This window comes from Solanum pennellii, chromosome 5 (genome assembly GCF_001406875.1).
Source record: "Solanum pennellii chromosome 5, SPENNV200".
NCBI lineage: Eukaryota > Viridiplantae > Streptophyta > Magnoliopsida > Solanales > Solanaceae > Solanum > Solanum pennellii.
The window spans coordinates 73,449,111-73,472,604 of record NC_028641.1 but is presented as its reverse complement, the minus strand read 5'-3'; the positions used below and the strand labels follow the sequence as shown (position 1 = coordinate 73,472,604).

The 23,494-nt window shown below is 31.8% G+C and overlaps 3 protein-coding genes across 4 annotated transcripts; 1 reads left to right on the top strand and 2 right to left on the bottom strand.

Annotated features, from left to right (window-relative positions):
- The first annotated feature begins 312 nt into the window (after positions 1-312).
- On the top strand, positions 313-7,573 carry LOC107018677. 2 transcript variants are annotated; one of them, XM_015219220.2, is made up of 7 exons: positions 313-747; positions 825-931; positions 1,606-2,396; positions 3,494-3,626; positions 6,530-6,575; positions 6,618-7,167; positions 7,249-7,573. In XM_015219220.2, exons 1-7 carry the CDS (start codon positions 444-446, stop codon positions 7,367-7,369), a joined length of 2,052 nt encoding a protein of 683 aa, XP_015074706.1. In that variant the 5' UTR covers positions 313-443; the 3' UTR covers positions 7,370-7,573. The 2 variants fall into 2 exon arrangements, with proteins under 2 accessions (XP_015074706.1, XP_015074705.1); XM_015219219.2 differs by having other exon boundaries at positions 314-747; positions 6,530-7,167.
- Positions 7,574-7,748: 175 nt separating this feature from the next.
- On the bottom strand, positions 7,749-9,716 carry LOC107019996 (putative UDP-rhamnose:rhamnosyltransferase 1). The gene has a single exon (XM_015220343.2). The coding sequence runs from the start codon at positions 9,313-9,315 to the stop codon at positions 7,906-7,908; it is 1,410 nt and encodes a 469-aa protein (XP_015075829.1). The 5' UTR covers positions 9,316-9,716; the 3' UTR covers positions 7,749-7,905.
- A 949-nt stretch (positions 9,717-10,665) lies between these two features.
- Positions 10,666-19,047, bottom strand: LOC107019910 (rhamnogalacturonate lyase-like). The gene is made up of 16 exons (XM_015220271.2): positions 18,931-19,047; positions 17,374-17,449; positions 16,485-16,606; positions 16,318-16,371; positions 15,898-16,023; positions 15,654-15,773; positions 14,916-15,051; positions 14,480-14,650; positions 14,092-14,244; positions 13,338-13,444; positions 13,156-13,246; positions 12,868-13,009; positions 12,476-12,632; positions 12,258-12,374; positions 11,444-11,570; positions 10,666-11,144 (listed from the first exon to the last, which is right to left on the bottom strand). Exons 1-16 carry the CDS (start codon positions 19,041-19,043, stop codon positions 10,902-10,904), a joined length of 2,055 nt encoding a protein of 684 aa, XP_015075757.1. The 5' UTR covers positions 19,044-19,047; the 3' UTR covers positions 10,666-10,901.
- Between the last annotated feature and the right edge of the window lie 4,447 nt (positions 19,048-23,494).

Genomic DNA, 23,494 nt, shown 5'->3' with positions numbered 1-23,494 from the left:
ATTTTAAAAAAATCACTTAACTTGACTAGCTTAACCATGTAAACGTATATTCATTCAATTTGACATATTTAATTTTTTGTTGACGGCATGAATCTTTTTTTAAAAATAGGCAGGAGAATGAATCTTACAACTTTTTAGATAGTTCGAAAATATTTTTGATTCACTTATATAACACAAGAAGGTAAATCATATTTCAGTGATGATTTTAGTCACAAAAAAAAAAAAAAACTCTAAATTATGTGAGCTAAAGTGCTAAACTATATTCTACTAATTCTTAAAAAATAAAAATAAATAACACCTTCCTATATTTCAAACACAATATACATAATGAGCTACTTTTGACCATTTTCTCCTCTCCTTTTTCACAATCTAAACCAAAAATATCCGACAACAAAACCCACCCGACCCGATCACCATCGGAACCGTAACTGAGAAACCAAAAAATGGCGTTGCTCGGCGACGACGGCCGAGGTTACGAGCTAGCTCTGAAACTGGAGAGTCACGGCGTATGGCGTTCATGGCTCGGCGATTCACTGTATAACAGTTTCATTCACCTTCTTTCTTCTCCTTCTACTTGGGATTCTTTCATGAGAACAGACGATGCAAAAACTAGGGTTCAGATTCACCTACAGCTTCGTGTTCGTGCTCTCCTGTTTGATAAAGCATCTGTTTCTCTCTTCCTCCGATCCGATAAACCGCCGTCGTCAATTCACACTGCTTCCGTAATTCCGAAGTTCAATCCAAATTGTAAGCACTTTCATAAGCATTTGAATTGCAATGTGCGTTTTAATTAGTTTTTTAGGTTAATTGTTTTGCAATTGCAGATTTGCAACTACATGGTGATGATGTGTATTTTACACTTGACAATTGTTCGCAAGATGGGGCTCAACAGCGTGAAGGTGTTTCTGGTACAAGCACTGTGTTATCTAAGGTGAAAGATATTTGCTTTCATGTGAAATTATTAACTTTAGTAGGTAATGTTCATACAACAACAGCAATAACATATCCTCTTTGGTCCACAAAGTGGGGTATGAGGAGAGCAGAGTGTACATAGACGTTACTCCTACCTTAGGTAGAGAATTTATTTCTGATAGACCTTCAAAATAGTCCAAAGCATTCCGGAATAAGTAGTATATGAAATGCAGTAGATAGTAACAAAAACAACAAATAGTAGCAGAACAGTGGAAGTTAATGGTCATATTAGTTTATTGGATGCTGAAAGAATTATGTAAAGCACGATACATGGGGGTGAAAAACCACAGCTGGAACAGGATTACTTTTTCTGAAATTGATGACTTACTGTTATTATGAATGGGAACTGGAGAACATTCAATCAGACAATTTAATAGTTTTTTGACTCATGAAGGTAGGGAGACAGGAAAAGGGTGGTACTATTGTTGTTACATGTATCACTTTTCTCTTAACTCTTAAAAACTCGCTAGATAGTGGAGTGTAGATTAATGTTTCTTTTTTTATGGTTGCTGTGGGAGAAAATAAGGTGAAGCCGTGGAGATGGCTACTGCTCTGAAATCCATGATCTAGTTTGGTTGCATTTTTTGATTCTGTTAATATTTAGCATGACTCACATTCCTTGCTTTTTTCCAGATCCAATCTAAGTCAAGTTTTGGTGTTGGATCGAGATATAGCGAGTCAGAAGCTGATACAATGTCTCAGAGGTTGAAGCTTGATGATTTACCTGAAACATGGTATAACCAGTTCTTTGAAAAATACAAAGCAAGTAAATCATATAGGTTACAGTTTGGTGACAGTGAAACAGAAAAGCGAACACCAGAACAAATGTCTTTATATCGTAAAGTTGTTGAGAATCATAAGAGACGGCGTGTAGCTTTTAAAGTAGATCAGAACATTGGTTTTGGCATGTTGGATGATGGATCAAACCTGCAAAACTCAAGTTTAGATAACGACAACCCATTTTTTCCTGAAATGTCTGCCATGAATTGTGTTCCTGATAGTGCAGTCCTGCGGACAAGTCAACTAAAAGAGAACCAGAAAGTGGAGTTTAATGGGGTTCTAGATACTTTACCCCAAATAATGACCAAGAGTCCTATTATGATTGAGAGGCTTGGTATTAGACCAGAGTACCTTAGCATGGATCAAGGCAGCAATCAAAATCTTGGAAAGAATGGTGCTGAGAGGAGTAAGAAATGTCTGGGTGAAATGCAAGCACTTAAGTTATCACAAAAGGTGATGGCACGATTGCTGGGAAATGTGGGTTTTGAAGGCTCATCTGAAGTTCCACTAGATGTCTTGACTAAATTCATGAGTTGCCATATTCGTAAATTAGGTTCTACCTTAAAACTCCTTTCTGATAGCTACAGAAAGCAGTGTTCAGCTATGGAACTTCTCAAGATGTTTCTCCATACAGATGGACATAGGTTGGTGTGCACTTCTTCATATGATATTTTCAAATGTTTGATTTGTTCCTCTTCAGTCTGTTATAATCTCTCTGTTCTCTTTTTTTTTTTCATGAAGTATGAAAATTGGTTTTTGTCATCCTACAATGCAAGGTTTAACCTCTTAAAAGAATCGGGCTTCAAGTATCAAGGCAAGAATATCAAGGCTCATGGCTGTAACATATTTGCCAAAGAACATAAAAATAATGTTTCCTTTTCTTTTAGAAACAACGTTCCTGCTGATTAAACAATAAAAAGACTTCCAGGGTATTTATGCTCTTTAGATTATGTATTTCTCATGAAGCTGTTGCTGGTGAAGTATGTGAAATCCAAAATGATAAAGATATCAGAGCAACATCTATTCAGTGATCTTGATAGTTAGGTGAAAATTGTAATTGTTCTAATAACTTATTCATTGTGGTTTCTGTACAAAAGTTTGCCAAGATGGGAAGAATTTCACTGTAGGCTTTACCCACCTCAATTGGGAATTGCTGGTGTTAGAATTATTGCTTAAACTCATCCTCGACTCTTAGGGGTTGTGTCTGCATTTGATATGTCTGTTGCTAATCAAATTATATACATTGTGAAAGTATGGTCTCAGTAGTTGACTCTTTCTTCCTCTGTGAAACTGTAAAAGCTCATCTCTTTCCAGGAGACTCTTCTGTGTTTTGTCCGATGTTCATTTCTGCCGTTCCTTTGTGCTTTATAATATGAGACCTGAATATGCTTTGGATGAAATTGGAGCTGATACATGAGTCACTTGTTATTGAACTTAGCTAAAACTGGTGCAATCTATTGAGGTTTTTTCATGGATTTTCCTTTTCTGCTCCGTCATTCTCTGAAGTATTCGTCCATGTGAATGACACAATAGTCATACCAATTATACCCTTTTATCTCGCAGAATAGACTGTAAAAAGGATGGCTTTTCGAAGTTTTGATTTCTCTGTATCTTCCTATATACATATACATAAATAACTGATAATCTTGATACTCTCTCTCTATTGCCTTATAAAAGAACAATAGTTTATTTCTCCCCTATCACTTTCAGTATCTATAACTCATTTTCCTTGTTTTGGCAGTAATCTTGCTATGTTATCTGCACTTGTGAAGGATAATACTAGGACTGTTGTGCAACAAACTCAGCAACAAGTACATGGATTCCAACAACAGTTGCAACCTCAGCATGCAGCTGCCATTCGACAGTCACAGCAGGTATGTCGATTTGTTGTCACTTGTCAGTGGTATCCATCAAGTCATATTGATGTTGTCATTCTTGCTATTATGCGGTTCACTTCTGCAAATGGCATAAGATTTTGGTAATAGGCATTCAATTGTTTGGTTTGCATGTACAATTTTGTATTGGTTGGCCAAAAGCTTTTTCATGAGATATCAATCTTTGCTGTGAGATGCATTATTTCTATTTTTTTTCTTTTATATATGGAATTATCATACTGGACAAAATAAGTAGAAAGACAGAAGATGTGCTGAGCCATTTGAATTTTAGGGGTCATTTAGTAGTCGGTACGTGTGACTACGTGCGATTGGACTTGGTAGGATATCTCCTTCCACTAGATTGTATTGCATGGAAGGATTATATTTGATATTATAACTCCTGTCCTATGTCTCCTGTCCTATGTCTGGTTGGAGCACTATTTAAAGATATCCTTTCCCTGGGCTTTGGCCTAGTGGTGGTAAGATCACAAATTGTGTGGGTTTGGCACATCTCAAAGGCTCGAACTTTGTCGCAAACAAAAGCCTGGTATTTAAGTGGAGAAGGATAGAGGCCGAGCCAACCATTTTTCATCGGCTCTCAGGGATATCTCGATTATCAAAATTAATTCAGCGATATCTCATCACTAGTCCCATCTGGTGTTTAATATGATGCCAAGATTAAATTTTAAGTTCCAAAAATACTCTTGGAACAAAGTTTACCCTTTGTCCCTATTTACTTGTCCATATTTACTCTTTTAGTTGTTCCTATTTACTTATCCATTTTGACAAAACAAGAAAGGACAAATTTTTTTTTCCTATTATACCCTCATATAAACTTCTTGAAAATTTTCAAGTTTTTATTCATCATTTTTGAAACCATAATTAATAAGGGTAAAATTATAACTTCACTTTGCTAATTCTTGCTATCTTAATATGTGTGTCACTTCTAAAGTGGACAACTAAATAGGGACAAAGGAAGTACTTTTCTCATAATTCACTTTCCACCTCAGGGATCCAATTCCAAATATTGAATAGGAAAGCATCAACGATAGAAAAAAACTTCCACTTATATTTGACAAATTATAGGAAAAAATTGATGCACTACAAAATAAAGAACACAAACTATGAAGAAACTGACACAAAAACTTTGGAAAATTTGAAGAAAATAGAGTTTTAGCATAATGCATAAAGTAAAAAATATCTAGTGAAACAAGAAATTGCATAACATGATTTGTATGAAAACTAGTTGCAAAAGTCCCTTTTAAAAATAAGAAATACTATTTGCAAAAAAGTTGTGCTTGAATTTTCCCAAGAAAACAAAGGAAATTGTAGAAGAGTAAGTGGGTGCCGAAGTTGTGGGTGGATGGGTTACATCTTGTAGTTGATGTTGGAGGAGAAAGGGTCGGGGGTGGTAAGGGAAAGGTTGAACGGTAGGTGGTTTGCAACGTCAGGAGAGGAGGAGATTTTGAGGGCTGATGGAGAGGTGTAGTGAGTGAACCAGATAAGAGGATTAGGACCAAAAGACACACGGGCAGAAGAAGTTTTTGCTTGAAGCCTTTTGCATGTTAGGGGCATAAGTGTCTTGGTACATCATAATCAACTGGTATTTTTGTAACTGGGGTGGTATATCAAAGTGTTTACGACAAAAGGGAATACGATAATGGGGAAAGCATGTCAATTAATAAGGATACCAGTACAAATCATCTAGGGAAAAGAAGCATAACACAATGAAATAATACGGTGAGCTATGTTGTTCGAACTCTTCTAAAATATTGACGGGTACATGTTGGATACTCTAGAAATAGTGCATGTTTGGAGGATCTGACATGGGTATGACAACATTTTTGAAGAGTTCGAGCAACTAGGCGGTAAAAGAAAATACAATACATGTAAGCGACTAATATTACTACAGACACAAAGCTCCCACCAAGCCTAAATCCACCAGAAGCGAGTCATAGTTCAACTATACCTACTTACCTTCTACTCTAATTTGTGGCCTCCAAACCCTCCTATCTAAGTCATGTCCTTGGTAAGCTGAAGCTGCTCCATATCTTGTCTAATCACCTCTCTCCAATAGTTCTTCAGGCTACCTCTCCACATACCCACTATATCCAATCTATCGCACCTCTGTACTGGGACATCTCCTCTTATCTCAGTCTGGCTTCCTTCATCTAGCCCCCACTAAGGCCACTCCATCCTTGTTGGTCTAACCTACACATCCTTTGAGTTTATGTGGTACCTTGTTATCACATAGGACTTTGAAAGCGAGCGTCTATTTCATCCACCCCGCACCAAAATACGGAAGTTAATTTATTACATATATAGTTGGAACTCATCCACTTTCTTTTTTTTATTTTTTTAAGTATGACCAGTTTGTATGATATACGAAAGTAAATAAATGATGGTAACAATTAACTATAATGAAATGAAATTTTAAACGATGTTACCAGTTTCAAAAAATTGAAACAATTTTAAATGATTATTTTGTAGACAAACAACTTGATGTAAAGTATAACTTTTAAGATCGACGTTTTTCATGGTCAAGGTTGGGCATCATCATGGGTCCATTTGGGATTCTGATTTTTTGAGGGGTTATGGGCATAAAGGATAAACCCATCATCAAAATCATTCTAGCCCAAACCCATAAAATTTGTCAGATTACATGGGTTTTGGTTTGTTTTTCCACCCTTATTTGTAACAATCCATCCTCCCTTCCCCAAGGACAATATAGTAGCTTTGATAAATCTATCTGGAGGCCTAATGCTGAGTTGTACAAATCTGGATAAGAGTTGTACAAAATGCGGGATAATTTATCTTGACCTTTATTCCTTATTCAAAATCTACTTGATAATATTTTGGCTTTTTATTAGATCGTCTACAATTACATCTTGGGCTATGTGCAGATATTAAGAATGCATCCTCAGATGCAGCAGCTCATCAATTCTCAAAATCTGACTCCTCAGCAACAGCAGCAGCTGATCAGTTCTCAAAATCTGACTCCTCAGCAACAGCAGCAGCTGATCAGTTCTCAAAATCTGACTCCTCAACAGCAGCAGATGATCAACTCCCAAAGTCTGACTCCTCAGCAACAGCAGCAGCTGATCAATTCCCAAAGTCTGACTCCTCAGCAACAGCAGCAGCAGTTGATCAATTCCCAAAATCTGACTCCTCAGCAACAGCAGCAGTTGATCAATTCCCAAAATCTTACTCAGCAACAGCAGCAATTGATCAATTCCCAAAATCTTACTCCTCAGCAACAGCAGCATCTGGAGAGATTGCGAAGGCGCCAGCAGTTAACACCTCGTCCTGGTATGAGTATGAACATGAACATCGACAAGGACAGGCCCTTAGTCGAAGTAAAGCTTGAACATCCAACTGATTTCCCAATGGACAACAATGCCTTTAATGCAATGACTGCGAGACAGCCGCAGATGCAGCAGTTCCGTCAGCAGCAAATTGCAGCTATGTCATCTCCCTATGCTCAAAACACTAATCAGTTTAGGCCTATGTCTTCTCTTCAAATTCCTCAAGTGCAGTCACCGTAAGTAATATTATTGCAATAGTAGTTGTAGGCGTCTAACTATATCATACAATGTATTATCATACTCCATTTTTTTTACAGGAATATGGGAATGGCCAGGGCTCCCCCTGTAAAAGTCGAAGGATTCCAGGAATTAATGGGTGGAGATGCTACAATGAAGCATGATTCTGAAGAAAATAAGCTAATGTCTCCTCAAAAATAGTATTGTACCAATGGCTAGTAAGTAACGAATTAGCAGTAGATGGGCTCTTAACAAAGCTGGTTTATTGTCACTCTTGTGAACTATTTTACATTGTTTAGCTAAATTATTTATACGCAGAATGACTGCTAAAAGAAAATTTAAGTAGGCATTGTACATTTTTCATCAGGATGGCTGCTGCGATCAGGTGTGTACCATATTCCGTTGTCATTCAGCTTTGTTCCTTAGAAATGTGCATATGTTTTATTTGTAGAATTTTATTTCCTTGTCTCATGAAGCCCTGTAATTTTCTTCAGCAAGCCTAATATATTCCGTGCTCATGCACAGAGAGTGTTTCCTGCTGATATGTTGCAAAATGGGTACCCCAAGTTGGCAACATTTAAGCAAATGGATCATCATAATGTGCAGGCTTTTTGCTTGTTATATTCACTATAGAGTTGTCTAGGGTGGATTAAGTGGAAAATAGACAGGTAGAATTAGATAGGAAGAAAAGGAAGGGAATAAATTTTATTTATTTTGTTTTTTGATTACATAGATTTTTAGGAACTATGCCCATAAGACATTTTTCTATGATCTTCCAAAAACTGAATTAGATCTTCTATATACTTATCATGTAGCCTTTTATTCCCATATATTGAACTGATTTCTCTTGCTTCCTCTCTAATTCTTCTTCCATCTTTTTCTACCATTACCAACTTCACTGAACTGGATACTGAGTCCCTTGTGTATGAACCATCCTCTTCATTTCTTGGTATTTCTATACCAATCTCCTTATCCTCTAGGACTCTTGCATTCAAACCTTGATCAACCAAAAATGGCAACATAATCAACGGGTGACCAAACATCAACCCTTCTATTATCGAGCTCCATCCACAATGAGTCAAGAATCCACCAACTGACTTGTGACTTAGTATCTTCAACTGAGGTACCCAACTCTTCCATACTATACCTCGACCATGTGTTCTCTCCTCAAACCCATCAGGCAGCTCAACGTAATCCATGTGTCCTGAGTTAGATAGCTTCCTCAAAACCCAGAAGAATGGTACCCCAGACAACTCCAACCCATAGGCCAACTCGTTGATTTCACGTGGACCAATAGTCACTTCACTCCCTAATGCTACGTAAACTACCGATCCTTTGGTTTGTTCATCTAGCCATTCTTTGATGCATGTCCAAGTCCCATTGTTGTCACTGTTGTCCAATGAAGGTGGCATTAACCCCACTGGAACTATAGGCCTATGGTGAAGATCCTCTAGTAACTTCAACCACTGACCTTCAAACTCATAACAGTGACGTATAATAACTACGTCAACATCCTTTATCGTAGCTCCAGCACGATATATGTCCGACACACCAGACACGTTCTTCTGCATGGAATCAACTACCCACTTAGCTTCATGGTGACGAAAAACCGCCTTTGATTCAAACGGTATCCATTTCGGCATCACCATGAGATCCTCTGGTGTTGGTGGTGGATTAGTATAGCCAGTGAGCATCATGTCTGTAGATCCCCAAAAAGCCAAAAACCAAGCGTTAATAACTCGAAAAAAGCCCCTAGAGATCCTTAACCTAGTTGTGATTGGTGCTAACCAATAAGGTGCAAAATCATGAATAATCCAATCAGGAGAAGTTTTCTCCAAGAAACTTGTTAATTGAAGTTCCATTCCATCTAAGGCTTTTTTGAGATAGACAATATCTTTAGTGTGAATATCCATAGTTGCTTCTGCATTTTCTGGTAATCCATCAACATGAGGAAGAGGGATTTTCACTAAGGTTATTGATTTGGAATATTCAAGTGGGAGTTTTGGGAGTCTATCAATGTTTCTTGGGGTAGAAATGAAGGAAATTTTGTGACCTTTTTGAGCTATTAGTTTGGAAAGTTCAAGGTATGGTATAATATGACCAAAAGCTAGCCAAGGGAACATGACTATATGAAGTTTGTTTGTCATGGCTTTAGAGCTTTGTATGTTTTTTCTGTGTTTTGTTTATAATAACATAGTCACAACTATATAAAGAGTGTAGACAATGGAGTAAATGATCCCTTATGTTTGAGGGTAGGTTCAAAATAGTCCCTCAAGTATGTATTGAACAATTTTAGTCCTTTTCAATTTGCTGACGGTCTTTTAGAAACAATCTCTCTACCTTTACAATGTAAAGTAGGGATAAGATTTGCATGTGCACACACCATCCTTTTCGGAGTTCAATTGGGAGGTTATACTAGGTATGTTGTTGTCGTAAATTTGTTAAAAAGTTAACACTTTCAAGGGCCTATTTGGAGCCATGGATATTTTTTCACTTCCTTTTTTAAATTTATTTCGGGAAACTGTTTGAAAAAGTCCAAAAAGTTGTTTTCACATCAAATTACTTACAAAATTCAGAAAAACACTTTCAACTTAGATTCACATCCAATTCTCAGATATCATTTTTAACTTAAAACGAAATGCTATTTTTTTTCAAAATCTTACAATTTTTATGTCCAAATACCCAATAGTTTCTGCTATATATTTAACAAATTATATTGACTAGATTTGACGAAAATAGGGGAAAAAAGATTTAGCTATAAAGAATAAAGATTTATATCCTCAAGTATAATAGATAATGTATCCTTTTGGGAAAATTTATTAAAATATTTAAGATAAACCAGTGAGATAAACATTATTGCAAGAAAAAAATATGAATTGTGTGACAGCAGTATCTAATACTAAATCTAATGGAAGTGATTGAAAGGCAATAAAAAGTTTAATTAATTCAATAAAATTATTAAGAGTATATATCTCAATAGTAAATGACAATGATTGGAACACTATTATAAATTATAATATTGCAATTATAGATGCAGACCTGTATAATGAAGCGAATAATACACGTTATTAATGTTGAATTAATAATAATGATGTTATAAGACCTCAAGACGATTATTTTTCTATATATATATATTTTAATGATCCATTGTTTTAATTAACTTGTCCTGATGTAGATATCACACGTAACAAGTAGTTCAAAATAATTGTTAAAAAAGATTTTCCATTTTTTCCTTTTGCTAAAATACTATTTTCTCCATATTACCATGTTTTTGTTTCAATAAATATGTAAATTAACATTATCATTCTTTATTGTTGACAAATTATAAGAGCTTGATGCCACCACTATAAAATTTAATGTTGTGGATGAGATTGCTTCTCTTTTAATCAACGGTCTCATGTTCGAATCTTGTATATGAAAAGAAATCCTTTAGTAGGGGGCTTGCAGGCCACAATATGAATTCGGATTAGTCAAATTTCAATGTACGCATCAAATACTGGATGAGAAAAAATGAACTTGCGATATTGACTTTCATACTATTACAATTAAGAATTAAGATATATGCTTATATAATTTTCCAAGGTAATCAATTACAAAAAATAATGATAATCAATAAAGAAATTAACCCCCCACTCAATATCATGTAAGAAAAAAAGAAAATACTATTAACATATTGAGGTAATTAAAGTGGAAAATCCTCCTAATTTTATATGTATAATATTCACTTAATTGATTAATTTTGTTGTGGAGGTCCTTCCAAACGAATATAGTCATATTGATGGCCATAGAAAGGATTACCACCTTTTATTTGCTTCAAATATATTGTATTTTCTCCCTTTTGTAGATGTAATCCTTGAATTTTAAAACTAAAGAGCCAATATAATCCATGTATCCCATGTCTAGCTATAGCATTACTCCTCCCAATTGATGGAGTTTCAAAGTGGGGCATTGTTCTTGAGGGGTTGTTGATCCTCCCCTAAAATTTCAAAAAAAAAACAAACATGTTAATATTATCAAAATAAAGATATCATTTGCAAAGTTGAACTCTCACCAACCAGCAAGATGAAAGTTCAGATAGCCAACCAACTAAACTACTAAGATTCACTTAGACTATTTGATGATTTTAGTTGAATTCTATTCAATTATCGTTCTATCAAATTTCATTGCTTAGTATATCATATAACCATGGCTCGTGTCCAAGACCTTTAGTTAAATATACGGAAATTGATTATATTGTACAAATTCCAATAGAGGCTTGGCTATGTATTTGTATACCTGTAAATGGGAATAGGTTGCAGAAGCCAGTGCCACACGTAGTGTATAAGTTCCCTTTGGATCAACACTTGGGAGTTTAAATGAAATTTGCCATGTTGTTGGTATATAATTCTTGCTTCTAGTTCTCCTGCAATGCAATATAAGAGTATAAAAACTTTAAAAAATATATACAAAACATATTTAATTACTTTGATTTAAATTAATGTAGTGGAAAATATGTATGACCTTTAAAGGATTTTTTTTAAAGGTTATAGTGGGTTAATAAATATCCACTTCATTTTTACTCAAAGGTCTCAAGTTCGAATCTTGAAAAGACCTCCTCCCTCCCCACCCAATCTCTCGATGCTCACGACTGGATATCTAGAGCATAGACATATAATACGAGAGCACATCATCTGGTAAAAAAAGAACTGAGATGGACCTGACTCCTCACTTCTATCTAGCTTGCTTTTACGGTTAAGTTATGTCCCAAATCTATTTTTTCATCTTAATTCTTGATTTATCTAATGTTGGACCCCATATCATATAACCGACCTCTAGTTGGCAGGCTGCGTACCTAGGGGTGGGGGTGGGGGTGGAGGGGAGTGTTGAGCTTTTTGCATCGGACTCTTTAAGGATGGGATAATTTCTGTACATAGTTTCACATAATCCTCCCTTTACAAGCTGACTTTTAAGATCGCCACAGTCAATCAAATCCATGAATTATTTTTTAATCATGTAGTGAATTTGAATTAATTGAACCCGAGAAAAATAAAGACCGAATAAGAAGTCAAAAATGAAAATATGAATAATGGTACTAACTAATAATAGTTACCTGGTTACATGAGCAAAGAACCAATCTTTTCTATAATCACTAACACCAACTTTATACACCAAATCTTTATTTGGATATAAATCAGTGTATCGATCCCACAAACCATATTGCCTATATCTGTTCAAATTACAAACAATAATCAAATTCATATTTATATAATTCAAACTTTATACTAAAAATAATAATTAAGCAAATATAAAATTAAAAGGGAAACTAACTTTTGTGTAGTATTGTTGAATAATTGATTTGTTAGGGCAGGTAATGGATCAGGCACAAAAAATTCTCCAGCACTCCTATCAGGAATTCCAATTTCCCATAAAGTTGGACCATATCTTGGAGGATCATAAATTAGATTACCTAAGTTTATATCACTTCCTGCTTAATTTCGATAAATTTTTACATTATCAGATCACTGAAAAGATACGTATATACAAGTAGCTTTCTATTGAAAGTGAGATATAATGACATGCACAAACTTTAGAAGGTTGAATCAAGAATGACTCATTTATTAATTTGTTTCGTCTTAATTGACGTATTCAATCCACTTATTTGTCACTGTTATATTAAATCCGTAAATTTTAAAGTAAAAAAGGGGAAAAAGTAAAAGGACCTTGTTTGACAATAATGTCATAGTTGTATTTGTAATCTCCAATAATTCCAGGGACCCAAGAATACAAGTTATAAGTTCCAGGTCTAACACTAGTAATATTGAAGTGTCCAGTCTCATCTGTTTGAGTCCAAAATTGATAACCCTGAAAGGAAACAACACATTCGAGTCGATAAATTACACACAAAATTAACGATTATTCAAATTTTTATCGTAGGATGAGTATCAACCCCCCGATGAAAATTTTATCTCCGTCACTACGGAAAACTCTTATAAACATTGGGGCCTTACTTTAGTCTCATATTGCCATGACCCAACATGTCCAGGAAGTGCTAATCCAATGTATGCTGATTTTGCATAGACAGGATTTTTGTTTATGTACCTAAAAAATAATAATTTGTATTAAAAAACATTAATTAATATTTTCCTCATAGTTTAAAATATAAACATGGTAAATTAATTAATTAAAGTACCTGTCTCGTACAAATAATTGACCTCTAATTGTACCACGTTCATTAGCATGAGGATAATCAATAGATTCTGGGAAATCATATGGCCATTTTGCAGTTTCTTCTTCCATCTGCATAGTAATAAATTGAATTTACGCGATTTTAATTTCTATATACTGACAATATATAGTTATTTCACGTCTAATAACTTAAATCATAGAGTAAAACTAATCAATAACCTAGTTTAACAAGTTAAAATACATCTGAATCGTTTGGTTGGTGGTATGCTACGGAATATATAATGATAATTTATGTGATTATTTTGTTTCACCCAGAGAGTCAGAGCTGGATGCAGATTTATGGATTCGAACAAATCTATTGACTTTTCCATAGACTCAGTATTTTTATTTAAAAAATTAAGTAATTATATAAGTATATCAACTTGGAAACCCGCTAACAAAAAATCGACAACTTAAAGGTAAGAAGAGCGGTGAAAGTGATTTTCACCCTACTGTTGAGGGTTTGAACCCCACTATCAACAAAAAAAATCTCTTTATCTTTTTAAAAGAAGCATGCCGTGCAATATTTTTCTCTTTGTCTTAAAATTTATAACCCTCAAACTACTAACTTTAACTCCGCCTCTGATCACTTTCATCTTTCGTATGAGATAACTTATTCCATCGTTTACATTAAAATAGTATATAATATAATCCTGAACTAAATAATATCCATAACCAAACGCAAGATAAAATAATATCCCGAGATTGAATGAATTTACCTGTCTTTTAGCATCTTCCCAAAGTGTAGGGTGGTTATTACCAGAATCAGAGTTGAGGTAGAAAAAAACAGGCCCAAAAACTTTTTTCCATGGCTCTCCCTCTTTTATTTTGACTCCCAACTCTGGCCCTGCATAATGACCACTGAAAAATATCTGTAAAAAAAAAAAGATGAATATTGCTAGATTAATATTTGAAAATTCGTAATTAACTTATTTTTTATATTTATCAAACACTTTCAGAAATCAAAAACTAAATTAAAAGTAGATTTAATTAACTTTTAAGTCAATTTAAACAGTTAACACCTTCTTAATCATACGAGCTCAACTTAACATGAGTTAAACAAATTATATTTTTATAGACTAATTTTAACGTATAAAGACGACTTACCGCTAAAGAGGTGGGACCAGCATGAGAAGTAAGATCTAGCTTGGTGGGTCCACCATTACGATCTTCATAACTAGGTGTTATAACCCAAAATCCTACATGTGGAGTATTGCAAACCCAGCCATGTACTTTTATATCCTTATTCTCAAATGAATATTGGTACTTATCATCCACCTAATATAAAAAAAATGAAATTAGGGATAGTTTGGTTACCAAAATTAAGAAAATAATTTTCGATATAAAATTTAAGGTTTGAGGGTTGCTCAGTTAGTTGACTATCCTTTGTTAATCTCTCACTTGTGTTAAAGTATCGAATCTCATTTTGCTCCTTTATTCTATGTGAGGTTGATCAGTTATCGAATTTCATTATTTTCCTTACCCCATCTTAAAAATAATATTATTATATAATTTCAAATAATAATTATGTTATTATTTTTACCTCTCCCTTTAATTTAGGATTTGATGGATTTGTTAGTCTAACAGCTTCTCTATAGTCAAGAATTTGTCCATCAGATCGATCTTCATCAGTTGGCATCATCCTTTGAATATCATCTGATATTGCCATATAATGGAACCTAAAAACATTCCAAATTCAACCAAAAACGAATCTCATGAAATATAGGATAAATACGGAAAAAAAAAAAGTTTCTCAATAATATTAAACTTTGAATATTTCACTTATTATAAATTATGAAAAAAATCGCAACGATTTACTTAATAGTTGAAATATGATTAGAGGGAATAATTTTCTAGATTATTTTTCTGAGACGTTGAAATGCTAATATATAGCCCCAGAGTATTATAGTAAAATATGCACATTATTGGTGAAACTACGTAATTATATAAACATTTCTAGTTATTAATTTTTCATATAGTTTGAAAGAGTTAAATTTTTATCTCTTTATTTAATATATAATTTTATATCAAATTTTTAAGTCAGATACATCACACTTAATACACACCATATATATCATACATGTATCTGCCTATATGCTATGATTCATAAGTAACTGAGATAACAAATATATGAGCGAGATATGAAAGTGACGAACAAGATTTATATATGTATTCCAGATACATGTGAATCTATATGTATACAATGTATATATATATAAGCAATTACACATAATTCTGATGATTTTTTTTTACAAAAATATAAATGATTTTGGAATCTTACAGTGTCCTTTTGAGCTTAAAGGCAATTCTGGCTTCTTCAAGAATTAGGCTTGGCCAGCCTTTCAAGTGTTCAAATATTCCATATGAATAAAATCCAGAACTTCCCCTCAACATAACAAACCTGAATTTTTTTTTATTTTATTTTATAAAAATTGTTAATATTTTTATTAGTACAATTTTTAACTTTTTAAAATTCAGTACAAAATAATGATTATGTAATTAAAATTAAAAAAAGAAAAACTTACCTTTTGTCAATGTTTAGAGGAAGATCATGTGTAGTACCATTATTTGAAGGATTCCATGTTTTTGTAAAAGAAACTTCAACTTTATTTTTGTCACTAGCAATGACTCTGAATTTTGTCCCTAAAAGCCTGCAAAATATTTTTATTTGCATGCTTAATTCTAATAAATAATACCCTCTGTCCAAATTTATATGTTACTATTCGAATTTTAAAAGTTAAATAACTTTTTTTTTATTAAAATTATTTTTCGTATCTTCTAAATAATTTTTGAATTTCAATTATTTAACTTGCATATACATTTTATATAGTTTTCAAAATATATAAACTTCATTTTTTAAAAATATAAATATTTTATGTTAATATCGAAAAGTTCGACTCTCAAAATTCGAAAGATTTTAATCTATCGCGAAAAGAATAACTTACATATCAAAAGTGTGATCTTTGTCTCCAGGACGTTCCCACACTGTATCCCAATATCTACATAATTAATTAATCAATTAATTAAATTATTCTTCAAACTTTTTTTTTAATCTTTTAAGTTATATATATATTTTTTTAAAATAGAAAAAAATTGGTTATAATTAACTTACCCTCTATTTGTATCTTTGAAGTCTGTCTCTAGTACATTATCAATACCATTGTAGCTCACCCCAGCAATGGATCCAGTGGGATTAGTTAGGTTAACTTTGACAATGCCATTGTCCATCACCACCTAATAATATTTTGAACATTAACTCAACAATTAAATAAGATAGATATACATAAACTTCGCTAGTTTAGGAGCTAATTACTTAGATATACTTTAGTTTGAAATTATATGAATCTTAGCAGATCTTGGTGTATCTAGATATGTCCAAATACATGTACCCCAGAATACATAGAGTCTGTATTCAAGTGGATTCATATGTATTTGAGATATATATATGACAAATCTCGCTCGCCTCCCTTCCTATCTTGATCACCTCTCTCCCTATTTTAATGTGTTTAGTAGCAAATGTATATGTATCTTGGTATATCTTTCTCAATATATATAGTAGAAAACTTTTAATTACTATTAAGACGTAATTATTTGAAAAAGTAAAAGTAGAATTGGTTAATATACGTAATTATTTGAAAAAGTAAAAGTAGAATTGGTTAATATTGTACGTACATATGTCTAATGAGGTAGAATAAATGAATTTTGCCTATCGAGATGAACCATTATTCAAAATGACATAAAGAGAACATTTAATCCCTCTATAGTCGATGTGGGAGAAACGGAATATATAGTGCCATTCCATTCTCATGATGTTGATTAACTGAAGCATAAACAATATAATATAATTGCTTAACATTGAGTAAATCATAAATTGAAATGTGTAAGACTCTGATATCATATTACAAAAATAAACATGACTTAATTGTATAAAAAATGTTTATACCAATAGTATATATAATTCAAACTCTAATAATTAAGAATTAGTGAAAGTGGATACTTACATAATTACTTGAGATAAGCAGTTTGACAGTAGGAGTAGTTGATGACAACTTTTGACTATTTCTTAGTGGAGTATGCCTGCAATGAGAATTTAATAAAAAGAAGAAAATTGGATATAAGTTTACAACTAAGAAAATAACTAAACCATTATAAACCTTTTTAAAAGAACATAATTAATGTGAGATGTAGTATTTCTCTAATACTAATACACTTCAAAACAAAATGTGAAGAGATATTATATTGGGAACATATATTATATAATAGAATTTGATAAGATTAAAAAAAAAGTCAACTTATGCAAATTAATATCCCATATTACTACATGTTTAGTTTACATAGACTATGATCTCAAAGTAATAGTCTTATGTTATGCTGACTCTTGCTTTCAATTTTGTTAGCTTAATTTCTAATATTTTGATTTTCTTTAATGAAAATTTTGACTCTATCACTGGCTATCCACTATTTTAAACACATCATTCTGACTAATTCGTGCTGAAGTGGTAAAAATACACCTTATTGTAAAATTTATTATTTCAGAATTTAAACTCCGAAACTTAATTATAATTAATCGTGAATGGAAATTACCAACTTGTTTTTATTCCATTTTACCACATAATAAATATATTTTAACATGCATGCAAGTTGTCATGAAGGTTGGCTAAATTGCCATACCTATGGAGTAGGTTGTTCAACCAATTCTTACAATTTTTGTAAAACTAATTATGTTCAAGATCTAGGGACAGTGTGAAAGAAGAAATGGTAGAATCAATTAAACTTATGACTAATTTAATGCTAGCTAGAGAAAAATAGTACTTAAAGTTAATGACTTTTTTTTTTCTTTTTTTTTTAGTATAGTCATCATTGCATGAGAGTAAAAAAAGAAATAAATAAGTAAGATTAAATTCTTATCAATTGTCATGTTTGATGGCTATAAATTAAATCAAATTAGAAATGCTTAATCATATCATATATAGAATCTATGCAAGATAAAGAGTTTGAAATAACAAAAGATGGCGGCAATATTTTTCTTCATATGATAAGAAAAATGCACCAACATCGTAAATTATATACTCATTTCACGGATTTTTTGTTCGAATTTTGGTATTATCGAAACCATATATAAAAATATTTATTTCGTCTTTCATTGATATGTGATCACCTAATTAAATAAAATAAAATATCATGTGCACCTCATCTTAAGAAGCTTATCAACCTAAAAATATATCAATCTACTCGACGCGTCAATCGCCGCTTTAATTAGAGACTCAAAGACCTCATCTTATGACACATATTGTTTGCTTAATTAGGCTAGGTTCACACAAATTTGTCTTTCGGGCTACACCATATGGAACCCCAAAAGTTCACAAACTATGTAAACTTAAACAGGCTCTTATAATCTCTTTCACTTAATTCTCACATTCAGATGTGAGATTTATCTAAAATATCATGTGTATCTCATCTTCGTAAGTAAAAAATGCATCATCTAACATAGATGATGATGAATTTCATAACTTTATATTGGGGAAAAAAAACAAGAATAAGTTTATCATAAAGTTTACCTAAAATGGTCCGTTTTTGAACCATTAACAAGCAAGAAAAGATGGAAAACAATTGCAAAAAACCATAATACAAGATGTTGTAGTTGCCTCTTCCACCCTATCGTATTCATCATTTTTAACTCTGCAACATGAACCAATTAACGCCAACGTTAATGACTGAGTACAGAGTTTAAGAAAAAATAATTCACGATCTTAAATATGTATACCATGAAATTTTCAGCATGGCTATATAAACATATCTTATTAAAGAAAAAGTGAATTTTTTTTTTTTGAAATCACATTATTTCCAAGTGTATAAAATATCATTTTAAAAATTAACTAAGAAGAAAATACCAATGTTGTTTCAAGGATATAAAAAATGATAAAAACTTTTATGTATCAGATGTTTACACCGAACTATATTAACTTATAAGTGATTTACTGAGGTGAAATATATACAATAAAGAAGTGGACAAACAAATACATATCGTTCATCTATTAATCTGATATAAATATCGATATTGATAATTTGTCTTTACCAAAAAATGTTATTTGATGCTAAATAAATTGAAATAAGAAAAAAAGAAAAGTTGCATGCATACCTTAATAATCACAAGAAATGAAAGAAAAATTATAGAAATGAATTATTTATAACTAATCTTCAAATGTATATATAGGCTTCGAAGCTTATAGGTTTAGATGGTCTAATATTTATTATTGTAATATAATAGTGCAGTTAGTATATGAAAAATCTAGCTGAATCCTATACCAAAAAAGTGTGTTTTGTTTATTATATTATATTACATAGTATAAAAAAAATAATTTCATGTTGAATAGAAGTTTGACTTTTAATTTATATTAGGTATTTAGGTATTTACTGTTGACCAATGTGCTTTTTTAATTGGGCAAAAACGCAGACATAGGGTTTTTTCTATACACGGCAGTTGCTACAAAATATTAAAAGGAATATTAAAAAAAAAAAAACACCAGAATCGTTGTAATTTTATATACTAGTGTACATTTTTTTCTTCACTTTTTGGAAAGTTCCAAAATATTTGACACAAATATAAAGTATCTACATAATTTTTCACAATTTTAAGTATTCAAATAAAATTAATATGTAGACTTCAAAATATACATAATGTACTCCGTTCGTTTAAAAATAAGTGTCATTTTTTCTTTTGAGGTGTCTGATCAATTTGTTAATATAATTATATCAGCTCGATATTTTTTCTAAACTTTGAGATTTCGATATTCAAAAATTATACAAACAATTCTATAGTATTGTATTTATTCTCATATCAATATAATATTAGTAGAATTCACATTAAATCTCGCGAACGAAAAGTGATAAAATCCGTTCTGAATGCTTCTACAATTTAGAAAATTAACGATAGATGGAGCCCGTTCTGAATGCTATCATCGGGAATACATTTTGTTATATCCAACAAATACTTGTAATTAACCCCTCTTATTAAAATTAATTTTGTATTTAATTTCTAATTAGGAACTATATTTTTTTTAAAAAGAAATTAAAATATTAATTTATTTATGGGAAGTTGTACAATTTGGTCAAGTGAAGTCGTTAATGGATTTGTCAAAGTCTGTTTTGGTGGTTGGCCCAAACTTTAATTTGGTAAACATTCCACTCATTAACATGTAAAATACCCACAAAAATTTCTACAAATATACATTTATGGCTAAGAATTTGGAGAACTAACTTGTTCTAATTCAATTTTAATATATGTACTTTTGAAAAAAACAAACAGATTATTATTATTATTATGGGGTAGCCAACAATATTGTACCTCATATATATTACTCTTCCTTTGTGTTTTATCTATTGTTTAATAAATATTGTGTATTTTTCAACTATATTTTATAAATTAATTGGTCACAAGTGGCACATATATAGACTTGTTTGGCAATATGTGTGCATATATTTTTCTTTTCCTTCAACTTGTATCAGTTGAAAATAGAATAGATAGTGGGAGATCGAAATTTAAATCTGAATAAAATTTAAAAGGAGTGAAGAAAGAAATGGACATTAATAGGCATATGTAGATGTAGGGGTATGCACGGTACAATAGATATTGAAACAAAAAAATTTATGTCACGATTTTGATATTATGATATTTGATAGCATTTAATTAACAAAAATAATATTTGTTATTTTCTAATAAAATTATCAAAATGTTGAATATCAGTGAAGTATATGGTAATATATACAATTAACAATATTTTATTATAGTACAAGTAAATATATAAAGTTATAGTTCTCCATTATATGTGTATATGTAAGTTGAAGCCGAATAAATTATGATTATTAATTTATCATATTGCAAAATATTAATCAAACCTCAAAATACAAGCGAACTATACCCTTCGGAGTGATAGTGACTCAGTCATTCGGGCTTGAAACTTCCATGTTGGAGGTCTCAAGTTCAAAACTCCTTGCTTGCAAAACAAAGGGGTTTGTCTTCTGAGTCAAGCTCGTCGCATCAGACTTGCCTGGTGCAGGCTACCTCTCCTGTATGATTTGCAAGCTGTATTGCATAGGAACAAAAGTTTTACCATATACACATTCAAAAAGTAGCGACTATGAATTTTCCTCGTCATTCAAAAAAGCATTGAAAAATACAACCGAAACCACACCATATACAAACTATGATCTAGTATTTTGAAAAATCAAAATTTTCAATATCATACTGTTACCCTCCCTTACACTTTGTTTTGATCATTATTACCCATTGTTTCATAACATATTATACTCTATTGTACTGTATTATATAGTAGAGACAATATTTGGCTAGATTGTATTGTTTGTTGTTGTTTAATAACATTTTAATTGTTTGGTTTAATTGTATCATAATATTGTAATTTATAAATTTACAAAAATATCCTTAATTATTCTAGGGTAGGAGGTTTGACTAGATTCAAATAATTAAGGTAACGAGTAAAATAGTATTTTGAAATATTATGTAAAGATATAATTGGAAGACGAAATTAAGTAACAATGGGAATACACCAAATTAGTTGTTCCATAAAATAGGGATTTTCTTTGTTACGTAACAACGCAATTTAGCAATACAATGGAATACATTTTTAGTAACAATCAAAACAAACATTGCAAATATAGTAACGATACAATACAATATAATGGGTAACAATGATCTAAACATAGTGTTAGTGGTCACGTGTTTGCTTCCTATGTACAATATGATGTATTTATTGATAATACTTAGCTTTCGAAGCTCAATATAGTTAAACTTACTTACAACAACATCAATTGTTCAAATACTAAAAACACTTAGTATAACATGACATGAAAAATTGATTTTAAAAAAAAGTTGACCAGCATAGTGAAATATAAGTTATTTTGGTAAAGAGAAAATGGTCAAATACCCCCTCAACGTATATCTCGATTTCCAACTACACACTTCACGGATGTCCTATCACCTCCTGAACTGTTCAAAAATGAAATAATTATACCCTTAAAAAGCGATAATCAGATCTATGGTGGCATGTGAGTTTCACGCATTTGACACATGAAAAGTCATCAAATATAATTTCTTTTCATTTTTTATATTCCTTTACTCTTTTTTTTTCTTTTCACCCATCCCTTTTATCACCAAAGCACTTTCACCATTTTCAACATTACTAAAATAACATAAGTTCATGAAAATTGGGTCTTTGAAGAAGATAGCTGAATAATGAATTGAGTCTTTGAAGAAGATAGATAAATGATGATATCGAAATATTTGAACATTGCTTTGAAAATCTAAAAAATAAATTAAAAAAGTGAAGGAAAAGGGGAGAGAGGACGAACAGGGCAGATTATTATTGCCATTAATGGAGGTCATCAAACTCTCGAGGAAGATGAGGAGTCTTCGATGTCTTCCACATCATCATCGATAATTTTGAAAAGGAAAAACCTGATTCACCGACGATTGATGATTTAATGAGATTGAAAGCGACAATTTGTGAGGTGTAGTTGATTAACTGAGATTTGAGATTGATAATTAAAGGATCTATTAGGGGGAATGAATTTGAATTAAACCCAGATCCCCTAGATAATAGTTCTTAAAAGGCAAAAAAGAAGAAAAGTGAAGTGACCCATTTTGCAATTTCTAGTGTTGCCTCCCAAATGAAGTGAATATACCAATATAAATCGGTCAATGAATTTAAAGGAATGTTTCAAGAATCCTTGAATTCCATAGAGATTAAGTACTTGATTTTTCTCAAATCAGATCTAAAATATTTTTAGGTGATATGAATATGTAAATTATCTACAATTGATTTAGGTTGATTGATTTTGCAAGAATTTTACATGAGTTTAAAATTTTGTTTAAAATAAAATGACAAATTCATTGGAGATGATGCTGACAACAATAGCTTAGAGATGGTGAAAGATGAAGATATTTGATTTATATTGATATGGAGAAAGAAAGAAAACAAATAAGAACAAGAAATCATTTAAAATAAATATATTTACTAAAAAGATATATTTAAAACGAAATTTTAATACTGTTTTGGCTGCTCACTCTCTAGAGTGAAATACACTCACTTTGCCAGTTGGGGGGGG

Excerpts from the sequence above, each read along its gene's own strand:
- LOC107019996 (XM_015220343.2), bottom strand. The coding sequence starts at position 9,315 with ATGACAAACAAACTTCATATAGTCATGTTCCCTTGGCTAGCTTTTGGT.
- LOC107018677 (XM_015219219.2), top strand. The coding sequence starts at position 444 with ATGGCGTTGCTCGGCGACGACGGCCGAGGTTACGAGCTAGCTCTGAAA. Across the intron at positions 748-824 it reads TCCGAAGTTCAATCCAAATT|ATTTGCAACTACATGGTGAT; the intron begins GTAAGCACTTTC and ends TTGCAATTGCAG. Across the intron at positions 2,397-3,493 it reads CTCCATACAGATGGACATAG|TAATCTTGCTATGTTATCTG; the intron begins GTTGGTGTGCAC and ends TTGTTTTGGCAG.
- LOC107019910 (XM_015220271.2), bottom strand. The coding sequence starts at position 19,043 with ATGATGAATACGATAGGGTGGAAGAGGCAACTACAACATCTTGTATTA. Across the intron at positions 12,633-12,867 it reads TGACATTATTGTCAAACAAG|GAAGTGATATAAACTTAGGT; the intron begins GTCCTTTTACTT and ends GAAATTAAGCAG. Across the intron at positions 11,145-11,443 it reads CAACCTATTCCCATTTACAG|GGGAGGATCAACAACCCCTC; the intron begins GTATACAAATAC and ends TTGAAATTTTAG.